Raw genomic sequence first — 16,046 nt, 5'->3', positions numbered from 1 at the left:
TCCGAGGAAACTAATGCTAATCAATCCTAGAACAAAAATCACTTAATAAAATTCATATGTCGCAAGAAGGGATAAATTTTTGACGTTTCAAACAGGTTCCTTTCTTGAAGACATGCGAAATGTGTTGGATGGCTATATATTTGGTCAGTATTGAAAGATGTAATACATTGCATTCTTAAATACTCTCCAACTACTGACTAACTAAGGCACCAACTCATTTTTTCTTCTTTTTTTTTCACCCATATGGGCGAAGAAGAATAAATCAGTGTTAAGTAATTGAGGCACATTTCTTGCCCTAAAAATATTGAAACTAGTCAGGCGTATTTCATGTGACAAATAAAGGTACATAACCGCCCACGACCTACAACTTGATTATCTTGAGCAGGGGTAAAGAATTCATAGAACACATTCAGTTTTGGCACCGTCCATTGAAGCGTCTTTTTATAAAATAAACATGATTGTATATCGTTTATTTTTTTACTTGTTTCCTTCACTGAACTGCGGCCATGGTGTAGCATCACCATGTAGAGTTTTAGTCAAACAAATCGACTCTAGTGCTTATTTTATCGGTGGTTTATTTTGCAGAACTGCTATGATACGCGGTCCAACTCTAGTTGTCAAGTGGTGATAGTGGGTAACAAACAACAAAATACATAATACATACATACATACATATCTATATCTATCCATCTATCTATCTATCTATCTATCTATCTATCTATCTATCTATCTATCTATTTACCTCTATACAGAGAGAGACAGACAGACAGAGACAGAAAATGATGTGCAGGAGTGGCTGCGTGGTAAGAAGCTTGCTTCCCAACCACATGGTTCCGAGTTCAGTCCTCGTGACATAGATTGTTGAAAAAATTGATAATACGGCCCCTGGAAGGGACCTTTATACCTACCTCATATAATTAATTTTTTTAAACATCCAAAGGAAATAACCCATAGCATCTGCAAAATATATATTTTTTAAACACTCAAGGGAAATAATCTATTTCATTGTTTATGTTCAATTACTTTGAATATTGATTTTTTTTTTGTGTGTCCAATTTCTAATTTTTGCAGACAATATCCCTTTATTTGACTCGTGAGTAGAACTCATGTCTGGAAACTTCGTGACATACTTAGATTACTGAAAAAAATCGAAAATAGTGCTCTTCCAATGGATCCTTCTATCTACTACATATTACTAATATTTCATTTAAATAACCCAAAGGAAATAACTCATACCACCTGCAGTTTTTAGCGAAGCGATCAATATTTGAATCTCGCGATCAGCCGACCTAAATTCTGCATTTCACTACTCACAGTTTTGAACTGTCAAACATTATTATTGCACTTCCTTAATTTGAATCTTAAACCTTGAAGACTTCATTCATACATTTCTATACATACATACTTTTTTTGAATGCCCATTACTCCAATAATTCTGCATCTTTACAGTTACAGTTTTTTCATGGCAATAGATACATTTTTTTATTCCACAACGTATTTGTTGTGGCTTCATGCAGACATAGCGTGGATGCGATCCACGATTGCCAAATTTCACTTAACACTTCAACAGCGCTTTTCTCACGGTAAAAAGTTTTCTGTGAATGACAGCAGTTATACATTTCCCAGTTGCCTTCGCTAAGCGGAATAAAGTTTTTGTCGCTTGACCCTTCTAACGTTTTCTAGGCCACCACTGGCTGGAATGGAGATAACAGACCTTCAACGAAATCATTTGTTCTCAACAATGTCTATCATTCTGGCTGCTTTTTGATAGTTATAAAAACAAAAACTCCGTAAGCTAAAGGCAGTTACTGAGAGCGACCATCAGTGAGTGTGAATGTTATTATTGCACTTTCTTCAAACATTTCATTCATATATTTATATAACCTCTCTCACCAATCTCCGACAATCTTTGTCGCTAACCTCCGAAGACCTCCAACAATCTCTCCCTCCTCCAGCTGACAGTTTTTTGTACTTTTTCGTGATGGAAAATACACCTTTTGGGACAGTTATAACGAAATTGCTTTCTTATATCAGAGTAGTAAGGCGTTTCAATAGAACATCTTTACCCCCGGGAATTACCGGGTACACCAGCTAGTATATGTATATATATATATATATATATATATATATATATATATATATATATATATATATATATATATATATATATATACTACAAAGCATTTTTTACCAACGTTCTAACGATTCTGCCAATCTGTCACCTGAGTAAAAACCAGGAATCCTAACACCACTGAACCACATAGGATAAATATGATTAATATGTAATCCTTTCTACCCTAGACACAAAGCGTGAAATTTGCGGGGAGGGAGTAGTTGATTACGTCGACCCCCTGTACTCAACTGGTACTTCAGTGACTCTGAAAATTCAAAACGTAGAAACGGACGAAATGCTGTTAAGCATTTTGAGCAGCGTGCTAACGATCCTACCATCTATCCACTTTAATACGATTAATACATAATTAAATCATGTTTGGAAGAAACAAAACAGAAATGATACGATTCGATGTTATTTTCCGCGTCTTTAATAGAATGCCCTTAGAGTAAGATACTAAAAGCTTTAACAGTAATCGGAAAGATTATAGATTATTTCCTATCAATCACGAAAGTACTATGTTAATTACTTAACTGTTACTGTGGTAGCTTGAACACATTTATGACTTAATTGTATGGCTTTAAACATAAAGGAAAGATTATTAAAATTGTACAATACGAATATCCTAGCCCTTAGTAATCTTGGATCATACAACTTCTTGTGCAATGAGAGGTTTATATATTTAGTTGTGTGAAAGCCGTGAAACAGTCGAAATATGTTGTGTGTAATCTGTTTTCTTGTCTATTTTTGTTTGATTGAAGATTGTAGAGATTAATGCAGCTGGGGTAAATAATATAGATTCAGATTCAATAAATGTTGTTGGCAATACGTCACTATTTTAGTGTGTGCGCGCGTGCGAGGTGTTATTCTTCTCCGATGTAATATTGTGCTTATCAGCTGGAAGTAATATTGTTTGTAAAATGTGATATCCTTCTGGTGTAGTTGTCGTGGCATGTGACAGATTACACACAAATTGCAGTCATGAGCTACTCATACTTCTAGATGATGGTAAAAATCTGAGATTAAGCTCAGTGTAGCAATCAAATCTTTCTTTCCCTCTCTCTCTCTCAAATAGCTCCTTATCGGTTACAAAATACAGATTATTTTGTTTTATGCTGAGATACAATAACTATGGTGCATAAGTATAGAGTTAAGTTTTGGTAATATGCATTGTTTAATGCTTTTGACCAAGAGACTTGGCGTTAGTTGTTGATAGATTTCCCTCTAATTTAAAAATCTGCATATACAATCGGCATCGTATAGAATTTTATAATATTGCAATTTGCAACGCTAGTATCATCGAGAAAGATAGTGCAAAGCATATTTCCCCCCATAAACTGAAGGCTTTATGCCAGTATAAGAACTTCATAAACAAACAAGGAACTGATCTTCTTTTCGATCTTTACGTGGTTAATTTGGATTTTTGTATAAGCTGAACCTTCTTTTTCTTTTCTTTCTCAATTTAACAAACTTAAATATTTTTGTATCTATTCCAGGGCTTAAAGTTGTTGTCAGCTCAAGACACCTATTGTAAGTATTTAAAATTTACGAACTATATTTTAATTACGCATCATAGATTTTGCGCTGTAATGTTTTATAAGGCCTTGGCAAAAGATTTGGAAGAAACAAATTGAGATATAAAAGCTTTCATAATTTACCAAGTCTTCCAAACAATTTCTCATAAGCATTTAATTATATAAATATTTATAGAACTAATTGGACGGTTAAAATATATGACACTTCCAGCTAATTCAAGCATTTAATTAAATGTCATGATTTGCGTCACGTACACCCTAGAACGGCAGTGAGCACTTACTGTGTCGAGATACGATATAATTCGACTCCCTTCATTTCACATCTTGTGTAAGTATTTTCGATATACATGGACACAGTAGTCAGGCATATAATGACCATGGATTCTCTGGGAAACTGATTACAAACTGTTCTGTATTGTTACTTCGTTTTATTAAAAATACAAAACACGTCCTTTTCTCTGTTCAATGACAAACGGATAAATTTTGCTGTTGGTCCCTATCAACTTATGTCTTTTATGTCGTTAATAAAACATATAAAGATCATATTTTGTATTGATAAATGAGAAGATGAAACTTATTAAAGAGAGCAATTTCTGTGTCAGGACAAGAACAACTTTAACTGGCGCATTCTTCTGTCTCTTATCATAGCTGACTGAGACACTATATTTGATACCATTTCTTTTAATTTTCATTTGCTCATTTGAAGTTTGCTGTGTCTTAGATATAGATATATTCTTGTGCTCAATGGTGGTTAATTACAACTAATCAATTAATTCCATCAGTCATCTCTTTTCATCTTCGATGAACATCCATAGATGATCATTCTTAAGTAATAGGCATGAGTAAAGGAAACGTCTAGTTTTCTATTAATCACTGTGAATTTCACCGTACAGATTAACTGTTGGTGTCTAACTTTAGCCAAGAGCCTCACATCAGTAGGAAAAAATGAAATAGATTTTTGATCGATCCCATTACTTGACTAATATTTTATTTTGTAAGTCAAAGATGAAAAGCAAAATCAATTTAAGCAGAATGTCAATTCAGATCCTAAAGGGAAGTAGATACCGCAAGGTATTTTGTCTGTATTTCTACCGATTCTGCTACACTACCACTATGATAAAGTTTATTAAAATTTGGGAATAAGACTAGTAATTTTGAGATGGTTTGGTTAGTCTATATGGTCCACCCCAGAACTTTACTGGTACTTTATTTTATTGATACCGAAAGGAATAAAGATAAAGTTAATTTCGGTGGGATTTGAACTCAGAACGTAAAAGTCCTGAACACAAACTGCGAGGGATTTTTTTTTTTTTTCAAAGGCTGTAGCCATTCTACAAATCCAGCCCTACAATAATTGTTTCCAGTATAGGTATAAGGCCTGCAATTCAGGGAAGAGGCTTACTCGATAGCAACGACTCTAGTTACTGGCTGGTATTTTTTTCTTTCTCGGAGGAATGAAAGGCAAAACTCTTCTCGGTAGGATTTGAACTCAGAATGTAAAGAGCCGGAACAAATACTGCAAGGCATTTAGTCGTCACTCTAACCATTCTGCCTCACTCATAATATAACAACAATAATTTTATATCTCTTTTCCTATTTTGAAAAAGATTAGATAGATCTACATATTTGCATGTTTGGATATCTGGGAAAAGTATTTTGTCAAATAGATTTCTTTTCTTCTTTTGCTTTTATCGAGTATTACATCATAAATAATTAATATTTCTCTTTCATATATCATAAAGAAGGATTAGATTATCTCGCTGTGAATCTCATTTCTTTGTGCTTCTATCTAACTTATATTTTGCAGTTATCACAGTGAAACATGTAATCATAATTTTGGCTAACATGCTAAATAAACATTTACATAAACGTACATTTAAAATGTGGCGTAGAAGACAAATTGAGGAAATACCGATCAAAATTGTGTAGATAGGAAACAGAACGATCAAATTAATTAGTTGTACTATTTAGTATTATATGTACTAGTTATGGTTATATGGATGTGAGAATCGGCAGAGCGAGGACCAAACTGCCCGGTCGACATTGCTTTGCAACCTTGTGTATTCGATAAAAGGTCCAGTCAAACACTAATAACTCTATCCTCCTTAAGAAATGTTTATTAGTATTAGGAAGGGCGGTGAATTCTTAATTTTTTAAAAATTTTATGTTCTGCGTTCAAATCTTACCGAGATCAGCATTGTCTTTTATCTGCCCAGGTCAATGAAATAAATACTTGTGAAATATTGTGGTCGGCTAAATGGTCTATACTCTCCCCACGCACACATATTTTTATGGCTTTGTACCAATGTTAGAAAACCTTTTTCGCGTTTTCAAAAGGACAGTATTTAGTTTTGTCCTTCTACATCTTTACATTTCAACTTTAAATGCAAGATTTATATTAAGTATATCAACAACATGCTGATATAGTTTTAATATATTTTTACTCTATGGCCACGTGACAGAGTAGGACTTCTATATTTTGTTCACCGTGCATTATCATTTATCTAAACAGACAAAACGCCCTATCTCTCTTTCTCCCTTCCTTCTCTCTCTCTCTCTCTCTCTCTCTCTCTCTCTCTCTCTCTCTCTCTCTCTCTCTCTCGCTCAGACACATAAACGCACAAACAGACGTCGACGAGTGCATGTATTTCTTCTTTTTTGTAAAAATGTGTGCACTCGCGTGGACACGTGCATTGGTAACTGCACGACTAGCTGAGCGTGATACATTCAGTGGCTGCAAAGAGTGAAGACAGTTCCCATTTGATGTTGACATTAGTCGAAAACTGCGTGTTATTACAGCTATATAAATAGTAACCGACGATTCGGCACTAAACCAACACTTGAAAACTTTAAAATCTCTATTTTCTGTTAATTCGACATATCTGTTTTTGTTTTGATTCCTACAATAACAATTTCTACTACAACTACTACTGCTGCTGTTACTGTTGCTAAGAGCTGGTCAAATCGATAACATATAGAACTACCAATTGAAACGGTTGGTGATTTGTGCATTGGCATCGATCTAATAGAAGTTACTTGTTTCTGTGAAAAGTTTGGCAAAATACTCTGTCAAAATGAATAACGGTATTTTGCGGGTGCCACGGTGAGGAAACTAACGAACAGCTTTGCAAGATCGTCAAGATAACAACACATCAAGAATCTGCAATTTCTCGAACGAACTACTGTAATAATCCATCTTCATACCCCATCTATATCCACTTTTTAAAGATTTTCTTCCCATTCTTATACAAAATATACACGACCTCTTACTCATATAAGAAGTTTACAAAGAACCGCCTTTTCACATTCACAGCACGTATTGAAAGATAGTGAAGAGACATAAATAAACGATACCCCAAGACCTCTCACAGTCCTTTCTCTTTCTCATCACAAAGAGATAATACTAATACACAAATAACATATTAAATTCAGCCAAGATTATGTCAATTCTTCGTAGGGTTCCAACCTCACCACAACAAATCACTACTTGCTTCAAAAAACACCAAGCCACAGACTTCGTATTACCACAAATCATCTACAAAATGAGCTCAAAATACTCAAATGAAAGCGAGTGGAAACATATTTAATGCTTGGAACATTAAAAAGACAAAATATTATTTTTTAAAATTGAAGGTTGATAAAAAATAATGTTAGTTTAATGACAGATATGAGCAAGTTTTACTCTCGTTGTAGATCTTCAGTGTCAACGTAGCTGCGCTTTAACTTTTTAACCTTTTTCCTCTATGTGTGTGTGTGTGTGTGTGTGTGTGTGTGTGTGTGTGTGTGTGCGCGCGCATTTATTGAATAAATATGTTTCCGTATATTTATTAGTACAGGGAAAGAGAAGTGCTTGAAAATAAGACAATTCTGGAGTTCCACGTAAAATAAATGATATAGTCAAGTGGGTGATAAAATAATTGATACATTGAACATTAAGAAGTTAAAGTAGGGTCAAATACGATACGAGAGAAAAAATGACATTCTTTTCTTTTTCATTTTCTGAGCAAATTCGTGGGACAATATAGGACATGTTTTGCCTTTATTGGGAATCCTCATGTCCAAAACGAATGACCACTTCATCAGACGAGGTGCACTGTACATTAGAGTAGAAGCTCCTCCAAACAACCATACAGATCTACTAAATATAAATCTATTACATTATCAACATAGCAAACATATCTAAACATATAAGGCCTGTACACTCCAAAATAACCACATCGGTAACTTCAGTAATTCTAAACCTCTGTTGAGATGTACAACTAAGATAAATAGAAAAAAATAACGCTTGATCTCTGATCGAAACCACCGAGGCTGTGTTTTATGTGCTCCCTCTACACAATCCAGAGAGGTTCTTTTTTATAAGTAACTCGTTTTGACTAGCTAGAAAGAGCAGCCAAATCAGCGATATGGTTACCACTGGAATGTCTTTGCTAATAGGCCTGTTCGTTCAGATTTAACCTGGGATTAAACAACAATAGTTACCCAGGAATAATCTTGACAGTGGAAGAACTCAATTTACTCACACAACTACATAGCACACTGAGTATCGGGGAGCACAATATAGAGATAAAAAAAGAGAAGACTACCTATGTGCCATTGATTTGCTCGGTTAGGGTTGACCGGTGCCGTACAACAGACGATATAATACTCAGTATAAGACTCAACCATGAGCTAAATCATGAATCAAATCAAAAGAAATCCCTGCAGTGGTCTGGTGGTATCGGCGCTGGAGGTGGCGGGGATTTATCTTCCTGCTAGCGATATAAACAAGAGTGCATTTTGCACCGAAAACCAATATGAGAGTTTCTCTCATGGTAACTACTGCAGTATAGTTTGTTCTAACAGAACATCCACGTTTAAGTGCGGGTAAATATTACCTCTCAGCATTAATACTGCTTCTGTCGCTAATAAATATGTTCTAATTATGTTGTTCTTGGTGTTTAGCACCAGGTCAACACTGATCGAGTAGATCTATAATCAAAAGCACTTCAGCTGCGTTTAAATCTTCCTTTTAGGAGTGCCTATCATTACAGTATATAATGTGTCCCATCTTTTTATCATTACGGTATATCTTGAGAAAGGTTGGGCAAAGATTTGTAGCGAGTCAAGCGATCATATGGACGCACCTACGTCAGTTCCACTGTAAACTGATAACAGTACTGGTATTGATGGTGATATGAAATAAGTATTTGATAAATGCATTTATTGTAAATATTTCTTGCTTATATTCTTCATGTAAATAAATTTCATACCTGCCACTTCTTTCGATATTTTATGAAATGAATACCAAATATTGTGTTACCTAGACCAGTGCTAACTTGTGGCACACATATTCTTTTCAAAATTCGACGGCACACCTGAACTAAAAATATAACTAAAAGAATAGGGAAAAAAACTTATATTCAGGTTACACTGCGGTACACCTACCATCGTCTCGTAGCACTCCAGTGTTCCGCTGCATACCGGTTGCGGAGCACTGATCTAGACTTATTCTGAATTTCATTTATAATGAACGCGTGTGTTACAAACTATATAACCTTCAAAACGTTAGGTATTTTAAAAAAAACTAAGAGATAATCTTTATCAACTTGGTCAGTCATTACCTTTCGTCTTTCCGGTATCGATAGCTTAAAATACTGGCTAAGTATTGTAGTCGATTTTTATTACTAGAGTATTTTAAAAGCGTCCTAGCTATTAATACAAGTATAATAGAAGACTTAATCATTTGACATATTTTTCTGCCTAGTTTACAAACATTGTATTATTTCTAAATGTATGACATTTATTTTATAAAACAATATTTTGAAATCATACTGCAGCACTGATAATTTATAACATACTTAGAAAGATGTCATTTGTTTTTAAGTCACAAAAATTCGTCATAATATATTCATTTATAATTTTGTTTTTATTTTTCTCACAGATTGCGGCGGGAAACCTGCGGATGTTTACTTTCTTTTGGATTCTTCGACGAGTATTTGGTTTATAGACTTCGCCAAACAAATAAAATTCGTAGAGAACATGATCGAGCTTTTTGAAATTGCACCAAATAAAACCCGTATCGGTCTGGGTACGTTCAGCAGCAATTTCCATCCACAGTTCAGTTTTAAAGACTATAACAATAAAACTCAAGTAATTGGTGCACTGAAGAGCATTCATCAAAATTATGGAGGAACCAATACGGCGAATGCTATCCAGAAGATGCGCGAAAGAGAATTTAATCCTCTGAGCGCTCGACAAGATGTTGCTCATATTGCTATCATTTTAACAGACGGGAAATCTTGGAGCTTATCAAAAACTGCTGAAGAAGCTAAAATGGCCAAAGAAAAGGGTATCTACATGTTTGCTGTTGGTATTGGAAGAAATATTGACCTCAAAGAACTAAAAGGCATCGCTAGCGAATCAAATAAAAAGGAATCACAATTTGTGTTTCATGTGAGAAACTTTGATGCCTTAGATTCCATTAAGGAGATTCTGGCGATCCAGACATGTGAAGGTGCGTGCATCTTTTGTAATGGGTTAACCCGATTATAGTTTGTTATAATTGTTTTGCTTTGTATAACATTTTCTTAACGTTTTACTCGGTAATTAACTCACTTTCTATCTTCCTCACTCAATTTTTTCTATTTATTTTCTTTTAGACATCTTAGTGACAACATTTTATTAACAAATTCTTCATATTCTAATTAATATACAACTACTGAATGGTTTCTTCGTAATATTTTATTGTTTCGGCTTGGAATAAATCAAATTGACCCTAAAAATATTTAAGCATTTAATTTTTATCTTTCGTCTCATTTTATAGTAATATAAATCTTCCATCTTATTCCGCTTTAGTTCCTTTTCGACTATTATCGTGTGATCAATCACCAACAGTAGAAAAATAACATTCCAGAGAACTGTCACTCACATGGTTAATGCTGTGTAGAAAGGGATGAATGTCATACAATGTCATATTATACAGTCTATATTATTGATGTCACCTACCTTCCTCTTAATATTTTATTTCTCACAATTGAATGAAGTGGTACCAGCTAAATGTGTAAGACTGTTAGTATGCATCACGCAGCATAAGTTGTGTTCTGTCTGTAGCCAAAACGCATAATGCACCTTATTGCATGTTTTGTTACAACTGGACAATAATAAGTCTCATTCATGCACTTAATATTTCCTTCCTAATTCAGTCTATTTTCTTTAAATTTTCAGTTGTACCGAATGACCAGTACAGTAAGTATTACTCTACGATATCATTATATATTTCAAGAAAACAGCAACTGAAGCACAAATATTTTCAGAATACAATTTTTTCTTTATTTGCTTCAAGTGTATAAGAATATAATATAAAACATATCACAAAACAAAGTTACTAAATCAATGGAGCTATACCTTATATATATGTATGTATGTATATGTGTGTGTGTGTGTGTGTGTGTGTGTGTGTGTGTGTGTGTGTGTGTGTGTGTGTGTGTGTGTGTGTGTGTGTGTGTATCAGGCTGAGTAAAAAGTAAGCAACGTTTTGAAACATGAAATTCATCACAATATATTTCAGCACTGCGGAAATTTTATTCATCAAAGTATCATTACAATCAACACATTTTTGTCACCAGTTTGTTTATTCTGGTAACATAAAAATCTGGAGTTCTGGAGCTGATGAACTCTTTGAATGCACTTTCAGCATCGGTTTGATTTTTGAACTCTTTCTCTCTCAGGAAACCGTCAAAGTGCTTGAAAAAGTGGTAGTCGGTAGGAAAAAGGTCTGGGGAATAAGCTGGGTGGGGAAGAACTTCGTAGCCAAGTTCCCTCAACTTCTGCAGCGTCATTAGTGAAACGCGTGGTTGAGTATTGTCATGAAGAATGATTGGCCTTCATCTGTTGACTAGTCTGGAACGAAGGAGTAGCAGTTTTTCTTTCATTTTGGCAATTTCATGGCAATATATTTGTGCAGTAATGGTTTTTCCGAGTTTTAAGAATTTATAGTTGATGAGTCCAGCAGTACACAATCAAACAGTCACTATAACCTTCTTTCTGAAGAGCTCAGATTTAGGGAATGTTTTCGGGGCTTTAATTTGGTCCAACAACTGAAGAACGTTTTTTATTATTGTACAGAATACACTTTTCATCGCAAGTTACAATACGATCGAGAAATGAATTGGTCTGGTTACTCTCAACCAGTGCTACGAGTCAAAAGGAGGCTACGAAGTAACTCCAACCAGAAGAAAAGGTATGGAAGACGTATGTCGCAAGGACAAGTGCTTCCTTACCCAAAGAACTTATTCAATAATTGTTTATGGTATTTTTATACCTATAACGATATTTTTCAACTACTATTTTCATATTCTTATTACTTGCTCTGGCTATTTTTTATGAATATGATGAATCTTTATTAGAAATTATTCTTTCTCTCTTTTTGGACCTCCCAATATATATATATATATATATATATATACACACACATATATATAAAGATTCAGAATCTTTGGTACCCTGGGTTTCAAGCGCGTGGCTAGTCTTCGTCTATTGGTCGAGAAAGGTCACGCGTCGTTGATGTTGGGACAACAATTAGATGGAAAATACCGCTTGGTGAACAGGAAATTTGACCTTGCAGTGGACAAGATATCGGTGATGTACTTGGAGGGAGGTAGAAAGAGGCGGTAGATGTGGGGAGATAATAATGGGCGATAGAAGCAGCAGCAGATGTATGTATATATATATATATATATATATATATATATATATATATATATATATATATATGTACATGTATATGCCAATATATCTGCATGTATGCATCAGTACTTATACAAGTGTGTATGTGTGCTTAGATATACATTCACACATCCACACACACACACACACACACACACACACACACACACACACACACACACACAACCGTTATGGACAAGCCGAACTCTTTGGTTACTACCAACCTGACTACGGTCGATTTCTTGGACGTAACCTTAGACCTGAATACGAGCAAATACTACCCCTACAGGAAGCCTAGTGAAGAAACGGCATATATCCTCAAGCGCTCAACACCCCCTCCCTCTCCGCTGTAATTAGAAACCTGGTTTCAGACATTACCAAACGGGTGTCTAAACTCTCAACCAATACGTAAATCTTTAATCGGGCCGCCCCACCCCCACTACAATGATGCTTTGGCTAGGAGCAGATTTTCTGAAAAGCTTACGTATGTGGACGAACCTCAGACTCCCTATCCTCACTCCAAGAGAATTAGGAAAATAATCTAGTGTAACCCCACCCCCGTTTAACTCAGAAGTTTCTATCAACGTAGCCAGGGGCTTCCTGTCGTTAATAAATAAATATTTCCTCAGAGGCTATAAGTATTACAAACGCTTCAACCCCCATAATGTCATGGTAAGCTACTCTGCTTAGACAATATCGCATCTAACATCGCACGCATCAACAGACGTAAAAACTCACCCATACAACCACCCAACCCCAACTTACTGATGAAACCCTACCACCTGCCCTCTAGGAGGATCCTGCCCTCTAGGAGGATCCTGCCGCTCAAGGGCTGTAGTATACAGAACCACCCTTACACCATCCGATCCTATGGCATTACTAGACATTACTCGGGCATGACAGCCAATAACTTCAAGGGAAGTTATTCTCAGCACTTACATTCATTTAGATCCAGAGACAGAGAGAACTCCACTTCCCTGTCGCGCTTTCTCTGGAGACTTCGAGACCTCCGAGACGAAACACCCAGTATCAAGTGGACTATTATCGACAGGGCACCACCATATTATCCGACGCCCCTAATTGCCAGCTGTGCCTCCACGAAAAGCTGCTTATCATCTACCAACCCGAAAAGCTGCTTATCAGCTACCAACAAAAAATATGAAGTTTCGTATTGCTGTCACCAGAAGCACACCCTTCTGATAAATTTCAAGCCACAGGTCGCCGACAACCCGCATATACCTCCTTAGTACCAACTTTAGCACTGCCTGCACCAAGGTGACCGTTACAAATTACCCCAATAAACAACACTGCAAATCACCGATCCCTAATACCTCTATGCCTGTCTATCTGCATACTCTCACCCCTTGTGCATGACCACACGAGTTTATGTGCACGTGTGTGCGCATATGCATCTGCTCACTACATGCATGTGCTCGGATGCGTGCACACGTGCGTACCCATATACATGTGTACCCGTGCGTGTGCATATATGTACATGTGCAGGCTCGTGTGCGCGCGCACGTACGCGTGTGATCGTGTGCATATGTACAGGGTGATAAAGGTGTGCACGCATGTGTGTGTGTGTATGTGTGCGTGTTTGTATACGTGTACGCGCGCGTATGTGCTTTCGAGTGTGTGTGTGTGTGTGTGTGTGTGTGTGTGTGTGTGTGTGTGTGTGTGTGTGTGTGTGTGCATGCGCGTACGGATGTATATCTAAGTATATCTAAGTACATATACACACTCGTATAAGTGCTGATGCATACACGTGTACATATTGGCATATACATGTACCCCCACATCTACATCCCTTCCTACTTCCCCGACCGATATCTTGTCCAGCACATGGTCAATTTCCTGTTCACCACGCAGTCGATTCCCTGTTCATCATGCGGTATTTTCCATCTAATTGCTATCGCTAGATACCAACATCAATACTGTGTGACCTTTATCGAGCAATCGCAGGGTAACGTTCAGTAATAAACATTGACTCCCTTCAGTGAAATCCTCATTCAGACTCCAATAGCCGAAGACTAACCACGCGCTTGAAACTCAGAGTACCAAGGATTCTGAATTAAATTGTTTTGATCTATACATGTAACTTCCAATAAATATGTAGAGTGCCCTTCTTTCGTTCGTCTACTCACTCGTACTTATATATATATATATATATATATATATATATATATATATATATATATATATATATATATATATATATATTGTTCATATGATGAGATAAACATGTAATCGCTACCAAAATAGCAAGAGATTTCTCCCCAAAGGTCTAAATTAGACTCCTATGGATCGATCTCCTTGGTTATATATCAAAACTCTCAATTAAATTTTTATATATATATATATATATATATATATATATATATATATATATATATATATATATATATATATATATATATATATATTTATATGTGAGGGACGTAGGGGAAAATTTAATACAATATAGTATAAACCAGGTTAAAAGTTTAGTAAAACAAACAAGGGCAACAAATCCACACAATGACTCCGTTTACTTTCTGCTCCAGTTGTAATAAGCGTCTTTAGATTTATGCCTGTGTCTGTACGGTTTTAATCGAAGAATGAAGACTTCCGTAACCTCTACATAGTTCTCCTTTGACTATTAGTAGACTATTAATATAGTCTTCATTTACCACCTATCATCTTTTGATTTGCGTTCCTTACTGCCTCAACTAACGCAATATTTTTTTTATTTCCTTAGTAGTTTCATTAGGTCCCAGTTTTCATCATGAACAAGCGAGAAGTTCATGTATTCTAGAAGGATAGGCCACTCTATGAGGACTTCCAACATCTATGGGATCCTCTTTTCCCTGCTTTACCGGATCGGACCTGGTGCCGATGACACAAAGGATAAGATGATTCAGCTTCTCAGAAGTTGCGACCGGTGATGCTGTAAAAATCAACAGAAGAGGTGGCGGCGGCAGCAGTGATAGTCTTCTACCTTGTGTGCACCTTAGGGGTCTGGTGTTGTTTCTGATCTGCTGTTGTTTACTGCTGTTTTCCTTCTTTGGCATTTCTCCAGGCCCTAACGTGGCTCATAGTCCGCACGCGTTTCACTTGGACCGTTTAACCTAAACTATCAATCTGGTTCATTTTTTTCTCCCACTCTGAAATAATCTTTTGATCATCAAGAGTCATCAGTGCCTGTATGCCTATGCAGATTCCACCTGACTACAGAGTGTTTCTGATTATCTCTGAGCTTACCATCTGCTCATGCTGTGCCGTAACAAAGATAACGAACGAAGGATCTACGTTGGCACCGATGTCTTTGGTCGTACCCTCGTATTTACCCAGTCCATATATTGCGTATCAACCCCGTGTGAAACACAAACACTACCTATCTTCTCGCATCATTTCCACATTTGAGAGCGTATGGAAAACCTCTCTCGCTCTTTCTTTTTTACTTAAGAAAAACCAAAGCTGTCACTCTCTTCTTTGTCCATTCTTCAATATGTTCTTCGGGTAAGGAAGCACTTGCCTTTGCGACATACGTCTTCCATACTTTTTCTTCTGGTTGGTGTTACTTCATAGCCTCCTTTTGACTCGCAACGCTGGTAGAGAGTAAGTTACAGTTGTTGCTGGTGCTATCGTTTTCATTGTTTACACAGATTTTGTTATTTAAATTTATATTTCCACCACTATTTCTGTGTCCTTCA

General features: G+C 36.1%; 1 protein-coding gene across 1 annotated transcript in view; it reads left to right on the top strand.

Moving 5' to 3' along the window:
• LOC106881772 (matrilin-1) overlaps positions 1–16,046 on the top strand; it is a 28,967-nt gene that overhangs the window by 4,100 nt on the left and 8,821 nt on the right. Inside the window, exons 2-4 of the mRNA XM_014932279.3 lie at positions 3,610–3,643; positions 9,572–10,144; positions 10,855–10,875. Coding sequence (XP_014787765.1) covers positions 3,610–3,643; positions 9,572–10,144; positions 10,855–10,875 — 628 coding nt within the window. The remainder of the gene's footprint in view (positions 1–3,609; positions 3,644–9,571; positions 10,145–10,854; positions 10,876–16,046) is intronic.

This window comes from Octopus bimaculoides, chromosome 4 (genome assembly GCF_046866305.1).
Source record: "Octopus bimaculoides isolate indiv1 chromosome 4, ASM4686630v1, whole genome shotgun sequence".
Taxonomy (NCBI): domain Eukaryota; kingdom Metazoa; phylum Mollusca; class Cephalopoda; order Octopoda; family Octopodidae; genus Octopus; species Octopus bimaculoides.
Note: the sequence above shows the minus strand (reverse complement) of the source record. Positions and strands in the feature narration are given on the sequence as shown.